Source organism: Hyposmocoma kahamanoa, unplaced genomic scaffold (genome assembly GCF_003589595.1).
Source record: "Hyposmocoma kahamanoa isolate Upper Pololo Valley unplaced genomic scaffold, ASM358959v1 220, whole genome shotgun sequence".
Lineage (NCBI taxonomy): Eukaryota > Metazoa > Arthropoda > Insecta > Lepidoptera > Cosmopterigidae > Hyposmocoma > Hyposmocoma kahamanoa.
Window position 1 is genome coordinate 3825080 of NW_020653740.1, and position 20082 is coordinate 3845161.

Genomic DNA, 20082 nt, shown 5'->3' on the forward strand with positions numbered 1-20082 from the left:
TTACTAACAGATCCGGCGACAGAAATGTTCCGTTAAAGGCCTTACAATACTTTTGTCTTCCCAGTCGCAAAGCGGTGTTTGGCTTTTTTATTTTCATTTCTGATGAAAGGCTACTAGTGGAAGAATCCAAATCTCAAATAATATGCACGCTATGAAAAATAACAACATAAATATCTTGTGCTTGTAACTGCACTAGTTCTCCCTGCTAGAGCATAGACATAGCTATGACTGTGCTGTCTACCCTGGCGGATCATGCACCGACAGTCCCCACCACCAGTAAAGTTACTTTTACAGCTGTGATCCATATTGCAGGGTGGGGAGAGATCTTGTGTCTCAAGTCTGGTAAGAATTCTAACCTCTAGCTGTTGCGATGTTAAGAATACTTTCATTATTTCATGGAATGTTTACATACTGCGGTGCACTTGCTATCAGGCAACCGATCTGTCTAGCACAAAATATCTCTTATTGGAGGACTATTAACTCTTCATTGTTCAAAATTTTGAACACCTTTACTCCTATGCTCGAATTACTAAATTCATTACCAATACTTCATTTATAATACTGCACTTAAGCTTTTACAATATGTAATAGGTTTTTGGGCCCTTGACAAGCAAGTTTGTCCTCCTGGGTGCCGCCCTGTCTCCCAAACTCATGTTATCAGTATTGATCTCTATAAGTAGCCGTGTTCCCACACTCACGACGTCGTAAGCATAGATCATGCGTTTTGTCAATATGCTTGGATAATTGTTGTGGTAATTAATTCCTATAGCAAGGTAGGTAAATAGAAATAGTCTATGCTGTTTAGTATGTATATGTATAGTAGTTAATAATTAATATTAGCACTTGATTGCTCATCATTATTTATTCCGTCACTACTCTACTGCATACATAGTATTTGCGACGCGAAGAGCTCTTTTATCTAGCTATCTTTTATCTAGAAGAGATCTTTATTTATTTATAAACATAACAGAATTGACACAAATAATAATTATACAAGGTCACAAAAACGAATTTTGCTTTTACCGTACACTGCCAATATAATATGTGTGAAGTTACACGTAAATTTTTGTTCATACGACCCAGTCAGAACATGTTCTTTAAACAACTCTTTTCAGTAAGTATAACGTTAAAGACGTTTAAAAAATGCGCTCTCAGGAGACATTTTCAGAGATCCGGTTAAAAATTTAGGAACGTAACGCACCTTTACACGCTATTCAAACCTTTTTCACTTCAAAAGAAGGAAGTAAAAGTATCCCCATTAAAACCTGTGAACCAGCAAATGTTCAAACCTTTGGATCGATGTACCGAAGCCGGTACGTTGATTACAGTGGGTATACAGAACAAAGGAAGAAAGTAATTTTGTATACGGGCTTACTCGCTTTATGGTGATGGATAAGGGGCGATGTGGCTTCAGATTAATCTTGTTGACGTGGAGGTAGAAATTACTCTAGGAGTAATGGGAATAAAACTATTTTCCTTAATGCCTGACTATTTGCGATAATATTGTGATCAAACACATTTCTTTTTCGTCTTTGCTGTTACATATTAGTTTATACCTGTACTTAGGTGGTAGAACAATGTTTAAGTATTGTTCAAGTGAGAATTTTAGTTTTAGTTGACTGGAGAACTACAATAACAAAGTGTGCCTTCTTAAAGAACATCTCATAACAAGTCATCAATACAATGCAAACATTTGAAGAGGTTTTCTTTTAACCGGCGTTCTGCGAGTACCTATTCACGGGTTTTCTCTCCATTTCTAATTTTTGCTTATGATACCTATACTTGTAAGGTTACACTTGGTACTTATACTTATGTTTGAATACATTAGGGGGCGAAATGGCACGTTAATGAGAGTGCTTCATACTTGGCTACATACAAACTTGCGCAGTGCTCGAGGGCTATAGGAGGTATTAGAAAAAAGAGGGTGGATTTTATCCCTTTCTGGAAAGCACCGCGCCTGGGGGATCACGGGATTCAGAATAGCGAGCGAATTCAGCGCCCATTTCTTTTCTACTCGACGTGTTAAGGAAAACTTGTTCTAAAAGTGAAACAAGGCAATGTATATATTGGAAAAAGGATACAACGAGAAGATCTCCTAGTTATAGAGATGTATGACGTACTCATCAAATTGGAATGTTACGACTTATTGGGTAGACAAGAGAATACTTACCTATTTACATAACATTGTTTCTTGCACGTTTCTGAACTAAAAGACGATAGCAAGAACAAGTATTCGTCATTTAACCGTTGATTGGTGTCAGGAAATGTTTAAAGATTTTTTTTAAATTGTCATGCTATTTCCATTTAACCCTTAGGTGGGACCCACAAAACCTGCGGTTATTACATAACTCGCTGCCTGTCCATCTGTAATTTATAACGCCAAAAGTCTGATCGTGGTGTTTCATATTATGTGGCGAAAGCATCGTGTCTTGTTGTGGCACACCGCAGAAGAGAATATGCATTCAAACTCAAATTGACAATGTTTTAGATTGATATGACACTATTTGTAATGGAGTAAGTTTGTTCAGACTCTACAGACTGCAGGGTTTGATTCAAAGGACTTTAGTCTCATAAATGTCTAAAAAAATATAAATCTAGTCAGACATGTTTCTCGAAACTAAATGTTTGTTATCTGGCCTCGTGTGGTCATAACAAACTGTCCTTTTTACTCTTTTTTATGATACTATGTGCCGGGACGAACAAGTCATACGACTGATGGTAAGTGACACGCCTGTCCATTGTAGTTGCAGTGCCACTTAGAGCTTTAAATCTGAGGTGCACTAACACAGCGCCTGTCACCCTGAGACATAATTTGACAAGTCCCGTGTGCCTGTAAATTCACCAAACTCTTAGCAATGATGTTTAAGTATATAACCCCTTTAAGTCTATAATGGAATTTTAAATTTAAATAGATGTGGCAGGAGCAAATTATGAATAGCGTAGTACTCGAAATGCAGATATTCCGCGGAGAGTCGTTAAGCCGGGACACTGGTGGCCAAACTTCCTCGTCGCTTGCAAATCTAACTGCTAGCTATTCAGGAGAAAGACACTTGGAATCGTTTGTCCGGTTGAGTTTGTGTAATAACGCAGACGAAGTACTATTGGAAAACTACGCCGTCTTATATAGGTAAGGTGATGAAATTATTATAAGTTTGCCACTTTATCTTACGCGATTAGTCAATGTCAAATTGACACAATTTTTTTAGAAGAAATACGATTAGTTTAATTTTTAAATTAGTATACAAATACTGTAGCTTCGTATACCTATTTCAAAACAAGGGTGCAATGCAATTTAAGCAGTTCCAACTACGAATTTATGCGGCCATCATGACTCTGCATTAAATTATTGCATGCAACATTAGGACCAGACGCCTTGTCACATGGTTTATTACACAGTAAACTGATCTACGTTTCTTTTGATCTTTTCAGCTTGTGAGTGTATAAACTCGTACACATTTATATCTTCACTTTTGGGAACGGCTTTATTACCTAATATCAATAAGGAAAAATCTTATCTGGTACATAAATAGATATTATGAATTGGTAGGAATGAAATGGAGTACAGCATAATCACACACCTACTAAGTTTCTGGCACGGCCACTGCGCTCGTCACCTTGAGACATAAGTCGACAAGTCCAATGTGCCTGTAATTTCACCAGCACCCTTATCCTTCAAAACCAGAACACAGTAATGCTGACATTACTGCTTGGCGGCAGAAATAAGTAAGGTGGCAGTACTTCCTTGGACGAACTCTTTCACATGGAGCTCTACTGCTGCATGCTTGAGAGCCTTTGAATTTGAGAGTACAATCATTGTAACCTAAACGTAAGTTTTAACTTTAGTTCAATATAAATATCAAGATCGAACTAAACTGCATTATCTACAAATAACTCTACATTTCCTAATGTTTTTTTTTCCAATGCGATGTGGTTATTGCGAATGCGAAAGGCTACCCATAATTTCACAAGACTATATTAGCTCATAAAAGTCTAAGTTACAGTCAACGAATAACACAAATAAAGATCGAAATTGAATTAGGAAACTTTAAGGGCTGCTATTTGTAGCAAGAACTCTTGTTTATCTCTCGCTACCTACCACTAACAGATTGTGGAAGTTAAGTTAACAAATTCGATAGTTAACAGATTCGATTCAACTTTTTTGAAGAAGTTACTTTTGTCTTAAGTAATTTGGAACACAACTTTTTTATTTGGGAGTAGGAAAAATGTTGAAAAATATATACGAGTAGATAGAAATGTAAAATGACGCAAACTCGTGCAAGTCATCTTTTTTTTTTATATAACACCAAGTGACGAGACGAACACTAGTACGGCTGATGGTAAGCTATACCCACTCAGAGCTTTAATTTGCAAAGATCTGAGGGGCACTACCACTACGCCCGTCACCATGAGACATAAGTTGACAAGTCCCATGTGCCCGTAATTTCACCAGCGCCCTTACCCTTCAAAACCGGAACACAGTAATGCTGACGTTAGTGTTTGGCGGCAGAAATAGTTAAGGTGGCAGTACTACCCTGGACGAACTCTTTCACAAGAAGCTCTACTACCTACTGCTAGTATCTCAGAATGGGTATTGAATTCATAATCATAGACACGCTAAAGGGTGTGACATAACCTATGTATTCTATAATTGTGCATATGCTGCGCGTGATGATTAATAGCTATATTAAATCGTGTAATATACCTACTATTTATTGAATACATAATTGTACGATTTAGTGAACTATGTATTTAGTAAGTTAAATTATTAAATTATCACTGGGTTTTGAAATGGCAATAATTTATGAACAAACAAGCTAGCAAACTATATAAATTTCACAGTAGACATATTATAGAACAGTTAACAACCATCTATCTACAAAAAGTTTGGTGAGATTCAAATGAAGAGCTCTAATTCAGAGTTCTTTATACAAAAACAGCGCAAATAAATGCAGACGGAGTTTAATCAGCTACGGTGCTCTCCACTGGAGTAGTACTGCTCCAAATTGTTTTCAAGTCTCGAGTTGCTTTGTTACTTCGAGGACCAGCAAGCGCAGACGATTTCAGTTTTCGTATAAAGTTGTATGATGTAAGTATTTGATTGCGAATAAAATAGTTACTTTATGTCTTTGTTATTCTCATTATGTGGATTAACATTCTTTTTTAAATTCTGTTTGTTTCAAGAAATTTTAATAGTTGATTTGGTATACAGAATAAATTTATTTAAATTTTAGAAATGTAAATTGTGCATTACCTCTCATCTACATTTCAAGCTATGCAAATATATTTTGCTTAAATGTTCAAAGCAATTTCCTCTCATTCAGATTATAATACGTAATTCTCTAATCGTAAATGGGTTCCATCTCAGTAGGTCAGTAATACGAGCAAATTTTATAGCCCACAACGCGAAACCATAAAGTTTTTTGATAAAGTTTCCACCACAGGTACGCGCACTCTCAAGTCTTAAGTCAGCAGTGCGTGTTAACGTGCCTTATCGGCCTATTAACCAATGAAAGAGTAAATGATTTCTTCAACCGTGAGTTTGATACCTTTATACTAGTGAGAATTTCGTCAATGCGTTTCATCGTCTCTTGCAACATTATTAGGGCAATAACATCCGAAATGTTAAACTATTTAACTAAGTTAATGATAAACAATAACATGCATATAACTTTGATGAAAACTAATTATTTATATCACAACATAGAACATACAAATTTAATTCAAAACGTATTTTTTTCCGTCAAAATTGTCAGATAAGTCCAATCGTGGTAAGGTACGACGACGTGTGCAATAGTAATGCTTATGCAAACGTTACCCTTTACACATACTCTGACACTATATTACGATTGCTTAGCTAGCGCATAAAGTGCCAATTTATTTTTAAAACAATAATACTATGGCATAAAAGTCAAAGCTATCAAGTCGCTAAGGACCATTGGCAAGTCTGACGATCTCAAGCAGTGGGAGATTTTAATATTTCATCAAAAGCAAAATACCTATTCATATCACGTAGCGTTCGCGTAGTCGACTAGTCGCGACTACAGTAATGGGCGCAACAGACAGTAGGTAACCGAAGCGCAATTTGGGTGGATGCCAAAATGAAGGCCCAGTTCGAGACAAGCCACAAGTGTCACTTACGGAACCGTTTGGCATCACTCGCCCCTTGCGACATATACATAAATGGGTAAGAAAATGAGGACACCAGCTTTAATTATTTATTTTTTTATCGCTTAATAACAATGACAACGTTGTCGACAATTCCTCGGAATTTCACGTTCGAATTCCCATTGCGAAAACTTTATTAAAGCGCGACAAACTTAATGCGTAGTTAAAGAAAAAAAAGTATTCTATTCATTCGAGTCCGCGTGTCTAAGTTTGCAGTTGAAAATTGCATCAGCCGACCCTCCGTCTCGTCCCTCACCCTCATAGCTGTATTCAGGAGGTCTTTGCAATTCGTTCCTACCTGTCCGATCTTATCCTGTGTAAAACGTACTCCTGTGGTAAAGTTTTATTCAATTGGCCTAAATGCTTTGGCGATGGCTAATTAAAATTTTTAATTTAACTTAGGGTGGTTTCTCATTGGACATTTTCGTTGTACCAGGCACAGCGAGCTTTAAATTCAAATAAAAAATAAACAGCCACTCGACACACATATTTATGTTTATGACGATGTAATAAAATTGTAATTATCATATTAATACGAGAGACGCGCCGGGCAATGAATAGGCAATCAAGACAATCGACGACGGGAAAGCATGATTGCGTCGGGTCCGACAACCTCCGCGATATGATGTAGTTGGGTGTAAGCCCCTTAACACGTTACAATGAATTTATTCCACATGATAAATTCATAATGCTTTACCGTGTCCCGGACATTTACGATGATTTGTAAAGCTAAGGAATCGGACCTTCTAAATCCTTTGTTGGGGTGGAATAAATTATAAAGATTTTTTGTATGTCACATATTTTCGTTTTTATGTGCTAATATTACGTGTGACAGTTTCAGTCGTCACAATCTGATTTGTTGTATTTCGGGAAATCCAAAGAAAAAATTCAAAGCATTCGAAAAGTGTGATTGAAAATATCTTTTTCGGTGTTTCTAAAGCAACAACTCCTGCGGTAAATTCTATCATTGGCGGCTGTTATCACCGTGTAACCGCCTGTTTACCCATGTCCACCGGTGTCACATTTCATGTTTTGTGTCCGCCACCGCTGGGAACACACAAGCGAGCGAGTAAACATTCCTACCTTACACCATTTTTCTCACGATTACGGCTAATGTAACATTCGACTGCTTATTCCAAATAAGGTTTGTGTCGCGTCATTCTATAACGAATCTTATAGGGCATTACATTAGAATTTCTTAATGATATAGCAATCAAAATTCAACAAGTATTTTCTAAATCGCGTTACAAACGCTATTAGGTAGGTACTGTTTAAGTAGGAAAGAAGACTTGTGTTTGCATATATTAAAAGATAAAGTTGTCATCTGACATGATATTAAGACTTTTAAAATAAAAAGGGAATAATACAATATACTACAGGTGGTAGGTATCTTAGAATGGTTTAATTGCCTACCCAATAGCAGGTAATATTTGCACGGGTTTTACGCCCGTGTGATTAAATGTGCGGTTACAATTTATGGTAGGGACAGCGGAAAATGTAATATTTACTTAAGTTCCTAAACTAGAGCGGTCATTTGTCCAAATTACCCGTTACAAACATTTACTTATGTTGCATTATTCGGGGGTTTCGAGGTGTTTTCCATAAAGGCATTCAATGCACAATGTCGAACATCTTTTTTTTATAATATCAAGTGACGGGACGAACAAGTCGTGCGCCTGATGGTAAGCTACACGCCTGTTCATATCAGTTGCAGTTGCTTTAACTCGCAAAGATCTGAGGGACACTGTCATTGCGCCCGTCACCCTGAGACATAAGTTGACAAGCCCCATGTGCCTGTATTTTCACCAGCAACCTTCAAAACCGGAACACAGTAATGCTGACATTACTTATTGGCGGCAGAAATAGGTAAGATGGCAGTACTTCCCTAAACGAACTCTTTCGTAAAGAGCTCCTGCTAATACATCTACAAAAACACGACTTTGTAGAGATATAAAATTTACAACATTTCTTTCATTTAAATTTATAACATTTATTGGATGTCAAACAATTTTATTATTGGGGCGTGTGTACTGGTAATCTAGACAATTATCAAATTTTCCCTTAAAGCAGTCCATACAAACGTAGCACCGCGGCTTGAGCGTGTAGTTGTGTACATGCTCACTCGACACACGCCGTATTACAGACGCAAACATTCACATAATCTCGTGCGGCACTCGAATTGCACATCACGGATCGTGTGTTGTTAGAAATTTAATTGAATGAAGTGTATAAAAAATTACATCAAATAGTAGGTTTGTTTATAATTGTTTGGACAAGAGTATGTTCAATTCAGATGTGTTCAGCATTTTATTTCTATTTCGTAATTATCGAGATAATAATGCGTGATGATAAAATCAATATGTAACTTACCGTAGTTGACAAATTTTATTTTAATATAGTAATGGAATACTGTGGTCAATACCTTATTTTTTTAATTATATTTACGACCTCTGGGAACAATCACATTAATAATGTGACAACCCTGCGTTCCGGGAGACGTATAGGCATTGACACACCGAACAGGCGGGAGTAGGACTATTTGTCTTGTTATTCTACTATGGTTATAGACACGGAATCGCATTAAGTCGGTCAGAATAAACGTATACTCATGTAATAGAATAGAATATAATAGAATCATTTATTTCATATTATAAATTTCACATTAAAAATACAATGTCAAGGGATAATAATTATGATGGTCACTAACGCAGACAATAATAACGAATATAAAATAAAGTAGTATAACTAATGCTTGTCTAAATATAACGAAGTCAAGTAAAACGTAAAAGTGAAGTCAATCGTAACGAAAAAGTCGTTGTGTGTTTCGCGGCAGGGCCGAGAGGAAGCGAAACCCGTAACGTCGTTTTTATCTTTTGCGTGGACAAGAAGCTTTTTTTAATTCGGCTCAAGTCGATTCCGCGTTAATAAGTGTGATGACTCCCTAAGCATTTGAACTAATCAGAATAAGTGGTTTGGTTTCGTGTTCTGATCAGAGATCATTACTTGTCGCAACGAAAACGCCTTGTTGATCTTTTTGAAAAAAAAATGTGTTTATTTCATGTGTCTTGTATTATAATACGACTATACGATAGGTACATGTTTCGAAGGTTCTACATTTTAAACTCATTATCATTTACTCATTATAGTCATCCACCTATTTCTTTTTTGTTTTTAGCACGTAACAATTAACACGCAAAATTACCCAGCTGGCTGGGATATTTTTGGATACAACTGTATCGATTATCCTGGCTTCATTAAGTTACTTACCTATCTGACCAAAATAAATGTACACGTTTATGAAAATTTTCCACGAAACGGTGCGGTGGCGTTTTGTACTCACCAAGGCATTGTTATGATGTATTTATGCGTGGGAGGGTGTTTTTATCTACCCTCGTATGGGTCGTTGACTGAAGTTTGATAGTCAGACTATTGAATATTGTATAATAAAATACAAGCTGATCTCTGTGTGGGTAACTTCACGTATTATTGGTCGTAAGATGTAAGGAAACGTATGAAAAAGAGCATACATTTTCACCAATAAATCTTCTTTATGAAAACTAACATGTGTAACCTGATTATGATTGCCTAATTACCGATAATTATGCGAGCCTTGTAAACTTAACAAAATACTTCTGTGAACTCATTAGTAAATGCTAAGAGGCTTATAGGTGACTCGGAACTAGTAGAGGCGAAGCTGCAGAGCCTTGAACACCGCCGTAGAGTTGTCAGCTTATCGGTATTCTACAAGATATATCACGGAGAGTGTGCGATGGAATTGCATAATTTGATTCCGCCTTCCCTTTTCCATCATCAGGAGACTAAACGTGGGCGGGGTTCCACCCCTATATTGTGGATATTCCCCGGATTCACACGAAGCGTTTCGCTTCCACATTTGCATGGTGAGCGGCTAGGGAGTGGAATTTCCTGCCTGTAGACTTGTTCCCCGAACGCTATAACTTGGACCTTTTCAAGGCGAGAGTGAATAGGCATTATTTAGGTGTGCATGCCAAATCCTCGACCTCATCGTCACTTTCCATCAGGTGAGATGAAGGTCAAATGCGCGCTTATTTCTTATAAAAAAAAAATAAATACATTAAGATTACCTAAGATATAAATTTCATAGTATACATACATATAGACATAGTAGCAGTAGAGCTCCATGTGAAAGAGTTCGGTAATAAGTAAATAAGAAGCCACCTTACCTATTTCTGCCGCCAAGCAGTAATGTGAGCCTTACTGCGTTCCGGTCTTGAAGGGTAAGGGCACTGGTGAAATTAGACACATGGGATTTGTGAACTTATGTCTCAAGATGACCGACGCAGTGGCAGTGCCTCTCAGATCTTTGCGATTAAAAGCTTTGGTTGGCACCGCAACTGTCATGGATAGGCGTGTCGCTCAGCATCAGGCGCACGACTTGTTTGTCCCGTCGCTTTATATCATAAAATAAGATATAATTGTATTTTCCGAATTAAATAGTTAAGTATACTTATACGCAAAATAAGTAATTCAGGGTGAATGGAAACAAAAACAAACACTCGCATCTTGTTTGTCACAAATAAACTATGAGTTTAACATGTTCTTGTCGACGAAGTATAAAAAACGCGTAGATACTTGTACAGTAATAAAAATAAACATTCGTAAAAAATATTTCTGCCCTGCCGCCGACAAGCAGAAATATTTCCCGCGATCGTTCAGTCATAACCATACATAGTAATATCTTTATCTATGCAAGCCACTTTATCAATACAGAAAAAGCTCGTCCCAGGTTTTGCATGTGCGGCGCCCGGGCTGCGGTCGCATTTTACAGCTATTTGCCTAGATGCATTGTGGCATTAAATGCGTTTCTTGCCATCTGTGACACTGATTGTGGATTTTTTCTACATCACAAATGGTTTACTCAACTTCGATGCCACTTAAGGGGTTTTTGCGCTAACGTTATCTTAATTAGGTACCCGTAGCATGTGTTACTCTTTCGGAACGAAGTTGCATATTATGAATTGCAAATTTACTTACGATTTGCGCTAACATTTGTTACATTTACCTTATACAATATTGACTGCTTCAAAATAAATGTCTGTGTATAAAAAAATCTACAAACTATGTTGAAGTGACCGTTAATAGTAAGATGTTGCAAGATAAAAGAGCGCGCATTAAAAAAGAACGAGAATCGTCTAGACGGGAGGCGCCGGCCGCGATCTCGCCACGACCACGCTTTATTATAACTGATTTCATACTTATCCAGTATTTTTAATAAATGTTTTCTTATTACCACCATATGATATTGATCTAAACAATAGTAGTCAACTTGATACAAGTAACCTAGCAACTTAATTTCAACAAAAGATTACGAACAGAAGAAGACAACATTAAATTATAAACTAAAAACCATAAAAATGTCCTAATCCATGCCTTTTCCTAATTATACAGCTGGCTTTACCAAAATATTAGAATAAGCATAACTAGTAATTACTTATAGTAAACAAAATAGGACTTGTCTAGGAGTTTTCCTATGAATTCTAAAGTTGGGTCAACACGAGAGTGTGCCAAGTTAATGTTCACATAGATTCACGTAATGAGTTGAAAGTCTTGACATTAGTCCTAGAGATAATATGCAGAGATCTTTAAACTTTTTTAAACATACCAAATTTGGTTTTATTTGGACCGAATAAATGTTTTGAATGAATAATTTAAATATAATCTGTAATATACGTTGGCGTTGTTTACATATACTTTTGTCGACTTTAAGACTTTACCCAGGTATATACTTAGGTTAATGTTTATAATTTGAGCAGATTGTCACGTATATTCGATATTTTATTTTCAGCAGATACGTAATTGTTTTTTACATAAAAATGAATAAATAGTAATTATTTTTCTCATTAGAGCTGTATGTAGGTACTACTAAGCGCGCTAGTCTCGACTTACGAGTGCCTAAATTTTAAATCCGGTCATGTTTCTCAAATTGGTACAAAAGTAAGCAGTTAGATCATAATTTGTTTGCCGATCAATCGATTGGTGAGTTGTAGTTTATCACATTGTTAGCTTTTAATGACGAATTTCACCATTATAGTTTTACAAAAGACTACTTTTGTCAGACTTTTATTTTTTTGGACTGCGGCACATAAGTATACTTTATTATGGCCCTGTCTTTTATTTGCAGTCATTCAAAAATTGAATACCAGGCAACTCAGCATTTATTATCCAGTCATTTCTTTGTTTCTCGAACAGTTTGCAGTCGGAGTGCGAGTTAGCAAATAACACGCAAATAAGAAGGCGGTAAGTGCGGAATATACTGAGTGCAAGGTTAATAATATACTTTGTTATTATTTTACCGATTTCATTGTTCTACTTATATTCTGTACGTTTTATTTGGATTATTTGCAATGTATGTATTATATATTATTGATCTGTATTGTAATCAAACGCAACGTAAATACCTACTCATTATGACTGCATTCACAGTCATATTAGGCCATTCATAGATTTACCATGTAAAGTCAGGGTTCATATCTTGTTTGGAAGCAGATTATTAACATTCCGAGCGTTTTCAAAATAGATCTCCCATTATTTAAACATTACATTATCGTCGGAGTCAGTGATATACAAGTCCGTCATGGGTAATATTGTAGTCGTCCTCGTTGTAAGTATACGTTTATGTGGTACAAGTATAAAATGAATTTTAAATTCCATGTACCTTTACTTTTCACAGTGTATTAACGAGTCTTTTGCTCCTTCATAAAAGTAATAATTATCGTGATGCAAAAGTAGCTTAATGTAAATTTGGAACGCAACAAATACATAACGTTTTTAGTGTCGAGAGCATTGACTTACAAATAAATGGACGACGGGTCTAATACAAAAACCACGAAAAAAATGTCCCAAGTCAACCTATTTAAACCTAGTGACATGTAAAGGAATATGAAAAAGCTAAAACGTTGAATTTAAATTGTAATGTCATCGCAGTACTGTCTAATTTTGCTTGATTCGCTGTCAGAAGAAACAAACGAAGACTAAAGCGTGAATGACGCTCTGTATACGATTTTAACGCCCTATAAGTTCGGACACTTTTTAGCGCGGACGCGACGTCCATATAATTGTAAGTCAATGGTCGAGAGTCTCAAAATGGCCGCCGTAAAGATATTACGATTTCCCGCGAAAAATGTCTGAAAATAAAACTATTAAAGAAACATTACACTCTAAGATCTGGCAATATGGCTAATTAGATGCCTGAGCCTGTCGTCGCGAAGGACGAAAGATTTAACTATTATTTTTTAATGTCAAATATGCGTAGGTATAAATCTCAAAAACCCTCTTAATCAGCTAAATAAAAAAAACTTCACAAACACCCTGTCGGGTAATAAGAAAATAAAAAGGCAAAGGGTTCGGGAAGAGGGTGTAGTACGCATGCGCGGTAACCCTTCTCGTACTACAAACGGGAGATTCCGCGACCTTCGTAGGTCGCCGCCCCGCCATTCAAGTCCTCGTTGATTTTCGACTAGGACACCATATGGCTAGGCCTGCTCGAGCGAGAATGCACGCTTGACTTGAACGGATTTGTACTTGTAGCGAAGGGGTCAGGTATTTTCTAGCTAAGATGACATCGGGTCTCATATATATGGTCGGGGAAACATAGAGTATTTCTTGCAGAGCTAACTGGTTTAAATGCTGTCTAGGAAAGGTATAGTCTCGATCACGTGCTTATGCTTTCTCTGTAGCAAGATAGCTAATAGTAAGTAGGTATTAAAAGTATGTAGGTACTCAGTACGATTAAAAAACGTGATCATTTTTATCAGTGGATTATTTTGGAAAAATGAAATTTGTTTCGTTCCATTAGGTTCATCTTTTGAAGTCAGTGCCGTTCACTTAGCTTTTTCTAAAATGAACGTGAACGTCTTGAAAATGAACGCACCTACCATTGAAAAAAAGACTTAAAAAAGAAAGTAAAAGTGGTACACGATTTAAATCGTAAAGTATTGAAATGAAATGCCAAAGCAATACATCTTTAAGTCTTCAATGTAATTGCCCACAATTTTAACCACGCCAAGAGCAAAGGGTTTTAATTATGCAGTTACCAAAGAGTGATATCCGTACGTTGTAATTTTAAAACTGTTTATATTATCGGTGAATTCCTTAAGTGTTTATTAGCTCGTCGCTTATGGTTTGTGTCTAGAGGTTTTTAAGCGATTGTAAAAACAAAGAGCTTAGTTGAAAATTTATGACACCAGCCACAAATTTTCAATTAAGTATATATATTAAAAAGTCTTTTTTGCGAGAAAACAATAAGGAACTTAAAGAAAAAAACAGCAATGTTCACCTGTTTCAACATACATAATAACGCTATCATGAATATGTACTTTAATCGTAATATACTGAGTACCTATTTATTTCTTTTTTAAAGAAAAAAACCAGCGATTTTAAAAAGTCTTTCATGCGATTGTAAGAAATTAGGAATTAAAAGAAGAAAGCCCCAAATTTTCGCTCTTTCGAAATGTTTTCTTTGCCAGCTATCACAACCCTAGATTATCTATGCTCTAGGCTAAAATAGATTATAACAACTAGGCTGTAGGTATAGGTTATTTGCGTTTCCTATAAGGGATAAATATAATACAAGGAGCACCATTTTACCACCACCACTACTACAAGTTATAATACTTTTCTGGTTGTTTTGTAGTGTTTATTTATGCATTCCGTTTTAACTATTGTTGTTTTTGGTACGTTCTTATTTTCGGCAGCTGTTTCTTAGTGAGAGTTTCACTAACCACAGATAAGTGTTCTTTTTTCAGTTCATTTTAATTGCAGTTGCCAGTGTCAACTTTGCGGTTTGTAGCAGAAATTTTCTAAGTATTTTTATTAATAAATTGTTATATAAGTATAATATAAATTTAATATATAACTTATTTTTGTCTTAAAACATCAACTATCTTTGTCTACACAGTTGTATTCCAATCCATGTATGCTCTTGGGTTTAAGGTTATTTTGCAGCTGTGATGCATTCGGAATGCCGCTCGTATGATTGCTTCCTTAAGTCTTTTCTTTACTGCATTGAGTTTATTAACTCAACTTATTACCTTCGCTGAATAAGTGCTAAAACCGCAAAGTACTTCAGCAAATAACACATGCGAAAAAGGGCCACATTCGCAGAAACACACGAACGCTAAAAGCAACGTCTAAGTAAATAAATAGAAGTGTGCTAATTTGATTACTTGTTAATCCTGAAGGAAAAAGAGTAATTATCCGAATGTGCCGCCATTAGGTATTTGTATTAAGGCTCAGTTAAGGCCAGTTAATGCCCTTTGGATTACGTTTGTTGGATAATTTAAATAGACACAGGCGATAGACAGAGGCGTTTTTAGCAGTTTAAAAGTATTTGTATGTGGACTGAATTACTCGTATTAACGTGTGGAAATGGTTGTAAAAATACTACAGGAAAAATACATTTATTAATTGAGACGTTACATAACAACATTTAAAAATGTATAGCGTATAGTGTTGTTTAAAAAAGTCGGTCTATTAGTATGTCTTATCCGAAAAGATGTGTAACAGAAAAATGCGGTTTACTATATGTATAGAAATTAGAACTGACAAAACAAATACTAACTGAAATTTTAAAAATGTATGCCTAAAAACATGACGACACTATGTACTTTGTACCCTAGCAACGTCTCTGGGTGCGCGGGCGCAAAGTCGACTAATTCTGCGAAACCAGGCCTGGCGCTTCGCATGAATCACACCGAGCGTATGCGCTTAGTATCCGGCTTGCAGCATCTCAATATCTTCGAGAGATTATACTAATGCGATGTAAATACTAAGTTCAACCGTAAGACTGCTGATGCTGAACGGTATCTATTGAGGAAACGAAGACGCTCGCAATTGGTTTTTTTTTCTCCTAAATCTTAAGCATCAAGTGCAATACACTAAACTATTTTTCTTTCTTGTTATTAGTCGATTATTACTTACTTACTTTTTTTACTCGTATCACCTAGTTTCATTGATTTTGGATTAACAAATGCACGAACTTAAAAAATCGAATTTACAACCTTTCAGTGAAATGATAATTCCAGAATCCAGCGTGCGGCGTAAGAGGTCTCAAGCATAGGTTCTTTACAGATTGTCTGTTTGGAAATCCCATGGTCACAGTTGACTGAGGTGGTAATGACCTGTAAAGGGCCCGAAACGTTGGTTAGTTTGAAAAAGCAAATATACGCGATTTAAATCCGAAAAAATAGTTTCGTTCCCTATGTGTAACAATCGCGAAAACCTCAGATATCATAGACCATAGTGTAGAGTCGTCTTTGAGTTAGTATTTGATCAAACAACATTCGATTGCAGGCTTCTACATGGTTACTACTAACTAGTAAGGAAAATAATATCAAACCGGTAAAAATAATAACACTAAGAGTCGTATTCCAGAACTCTACTCAATACTCAAGTCAGGACATGAGTATTGCAGTGAGCACTGAAAATCATACTCAAGTCCTTGCCATTAGGGTCGTATTTCCAGTGCTTCAAATCATACTCAAATCTGCTCAAATCCTGCCTTGAGTATTGAGTAGAGTTCTGGAATACGACCCTAAGTCCATTCTGAGTCAATATCATTCTCAGTTATCTATCTTACCTGAAATGTCATAAAAGTTAGTCTACAAAGGTGTGAATAGACTTAAGAAAAGCTGGCACAGCACAAAAACAAGCTTCATTGAATACACTGAAGTCAATGGTAAATTGGATAATGACGTAGTCGCTGACTCATGCCGTGTTCAAATAACAATGCCATAATATAATATAAATTATTAGTTGTATTTCTCGTGAATGAACCGAACAGTACACTCAGATTCGCCGGGGACGGAACATGTTTTAGAAATATAGTTTATTTTATTGCTTAAATGAGTCGTGTTAGACTGTGGTTTAGAAAATTATTTGAAATCATGTGCACTTGCAAGGGATTTCGCAGTGGTAGAGGCGTGAAGACTCAAAATAAATGTGTGAGTGTTTCTCTACTACCCTTAGGATCTAAAGAATGGTTCGGAACCTTTACATAATACTGGAAAGAAATCTCTACCACTTGTGGTGAATTAGTTACTTACCAAATTCAAAGGAGAAATAAATGTAGACCATATAAATATTTCCCCCGGTCCGGGAATCGAACCTGGGATCTCTGCGTGACAGCCTAGCATAGTTTCTGTTCGGCCACGGAGGCAGTTAACTTGAGCAGTAGGTATAGATAAAAAAAATCTTTTCTAATTGGGTATCACTGCTACTTACCAAAGTGGTCGACAGAAAAAAAAATACTGTGTACTTTTTATAATGATGACTCGGTTTTCTCATACTCTCAATAGTAAAAATGAAATCTTGAGCAACAAAATTATTCCAAATAAACTCGTCGAAACATAAAATCGTGTGTTTTACATTTAAACATCTTGTGTGGTCCTTACTTTGTCTTTAATGGACAAATAAATTCGCAAACGCCTTTATCTCTTATCAGTTTGCATGAATTGCATAACATCAGTCGGAAACGGACACGACCTACCCCAACAGCAACTCGCCCACAATCGTTCGCACAATGCAATCCGTCATTATCGTTTGATTTAGGACGCGCTGTACCGCGCAGCTGCGCCCGCGCATGGCAAGCATATGCCAAAAGCAGGCGTGAGGGTGTCAAATGCTAATAAGGCATAAATAATAACCAGCATTTACGCCGTGTTTTCGAGTACAAGCATTTCAAAATAGGTCCTCATTATTCTAAACTTTTATAAGCTACAAGTAATGGCGAACGTCACGGAAGTGGTATATTAAGCGAAGTGTCAAGTTTAATTGCTAGTCGTCAGTCCCTGCACGCATTTTACTGCTAATTACTTATTCAGATTTGGAATTGCTTTGTTTATTATGGAGGTGTTATAGTTTAATGGCCCGCATGATTGCTTTATCCGTAGGGAAAACAGCATAGAATAAATTAAATAGGTAACATAATTTTTAATGTTTTATCGCATTTATCGCCATAAAATTGTATGAATCGTTTAAGTAGGTAAATCGTTAAAAACGTCGCGTAAGTGTGCTGAAGGGTTTTGTTATGGCATACATGCCATCCTCACGAAACCCCGACTTGACCTTATGTTAAGTATTTTTTCTTCTTGTTACAGTGCATGGCGCGGGCTCTATACGATAACATAGCGGAGTCGCCGGATGAGCTGGCTTTCCGGCGTGGCGATCTGCTTACGGTACTCGAACAGAACACAAGCGAAGGATGGTGGCTGTGCTCTTTGAGAGGACGACAAGTAAGTTTTTTCTTAATATCGTCATTGGCATTACAACATGCGTCAAAAAAATGTCTGCAAATGTAAGCTATCTGCGCAATAAAGTAAAAACGCACGCGGAATATTACAACACAATTTTTAACTATGCAATGATGAACAAAATGAAACATGAAAATTATCAGAATAATTACCGCATTACCTAATGATTTCTCACCGCATCATAGTGCAAATGTAGCCTTTCGCTTTCGCAATAACCATACTACTGCCTTGGAAAAAAAAACATTAGAAAATGTAGAGTTATGTGTAGGTAATGTATAATTAGCTCGATCTTGATATTTAAATTGAACTAAAGTTAAACCTTACGTTTAAGTTAAAAGGATTGTACTCTCAAATTCAAAGGCTGTCAGCATGCAGCAGTAGACCTCCATGTGAAAGAGTTCATCCAAGGAAGTACCGCCACCTTATCTATTTCTGCCGCCAAGCAGTAATGTTAGCATTACTGCGTTCCGGTTTTGAAGGGTAAGGGTGCTGGGTGGAACTACAGGCGCATGGGACTTTCAACTTGTGTCTCAGGGTGCCGGGCGCAATGGCTTTGCCTCTCAGATATTTGCGATTTAAAGCTCTAAGTAGCACTGCAACTGTTATGGACAGGCGTATAGCTTACCATGAGACGCACAACTTGTTCGTCCCGGTTCTTGGTATTATAAAAAAAAAGTCCTATACCACTTTGGACCACGACGTTTAAAGAGAGAAACGTGTTAAGGGTATCATCGTCACTAATCTAGTATAGGCCGTAGGCCTTTCTTAAATTTTGCCATCCCGTTCTACTATTGATGTTTATGCTCCGCGTAAAGGCCCATTTAGATGGAGAGAGTTTCTCGTCGCGAAGATGCGATTATCGAAAGAATATAAAAAGACTTTCCTCGTCTAAACATTCGCGATTATCGCCCTTTCACGTGAGCGATAATCGCCTCGCCTTTGCATGTTGAACGTCTCCGTGTAAACAGAACTTGAAAGCAAATATCGTATTTCGAGTTTTTGTGCCAGCCGTTTCTACCATGCGTGCAGTGCGCGAGGGTGTTTTGATTATCACTGCTTTTCTAAGACAATAATTAATGGAACGAGAGCGAAAAATTTTTTTTCAAATAATGGGGAGTGAGTGAGTGAGTGGGGAGTGAGTGGGCAGTGAGTGGGGAGTGAGTGGGCAGTGAGTGGGGAGTGAGCGAGGAGTGTTTATTACGAATTTACGAATGAACTATTACGAATTAATAGAAATTACGAATATAGCATTTATTTCTAAATCCAAGATGGCGGACACGACTTTTCAAGTAAATGCACTTCTCAATAAACACTCCTCACTCACTCCCCACTCACTCACTCAATCACGCACTCATTCACTCACTTACGCACGCACGCACGCACGCACTCACTCACTCACTCACTCACCAGCTCAATCACGCACTCATTCGCCCTATAAATTTATCACAATTGTCAGTTTTTGTTTGTGTCAGTAGTTATAAAATTAAAAAAAATATATAAACAAATTAAAATACAAAATATATTTCTATACAGTGCAATGAACTTAATAATATCAGCAGTTTCAAATTTGAACGATTTTTGCGTCATTTTGATATATCCATAGTCAATACCGCAGTAATCACTGAACTCG

At 36.7% G+C, this 20082-nt stretch overlaps 1 protein-coding gene across 1 annotated transcript in view; it reads left to right on the plus strand.

Annotated features, from left to right (window-relative positions):
• LOC113227914 (breast cancer anti-estrogen resistance protein 1) overlaps positions 1-20082 on the plus strand; it is a 61464-nt gene that overhangs the window by 37051 nt on the left and 4331 nt on the right. Inside the window, exon 2 of the mRNA XM_026461005.1 lies at positions 18300-18434. Coding sequence (XP_026316790.1) covers positions 18300-18434 — 135 coding nt within the window. The remainder of the gene's footprint in view (positions 1-18299; positions 18435-20082) is intronic.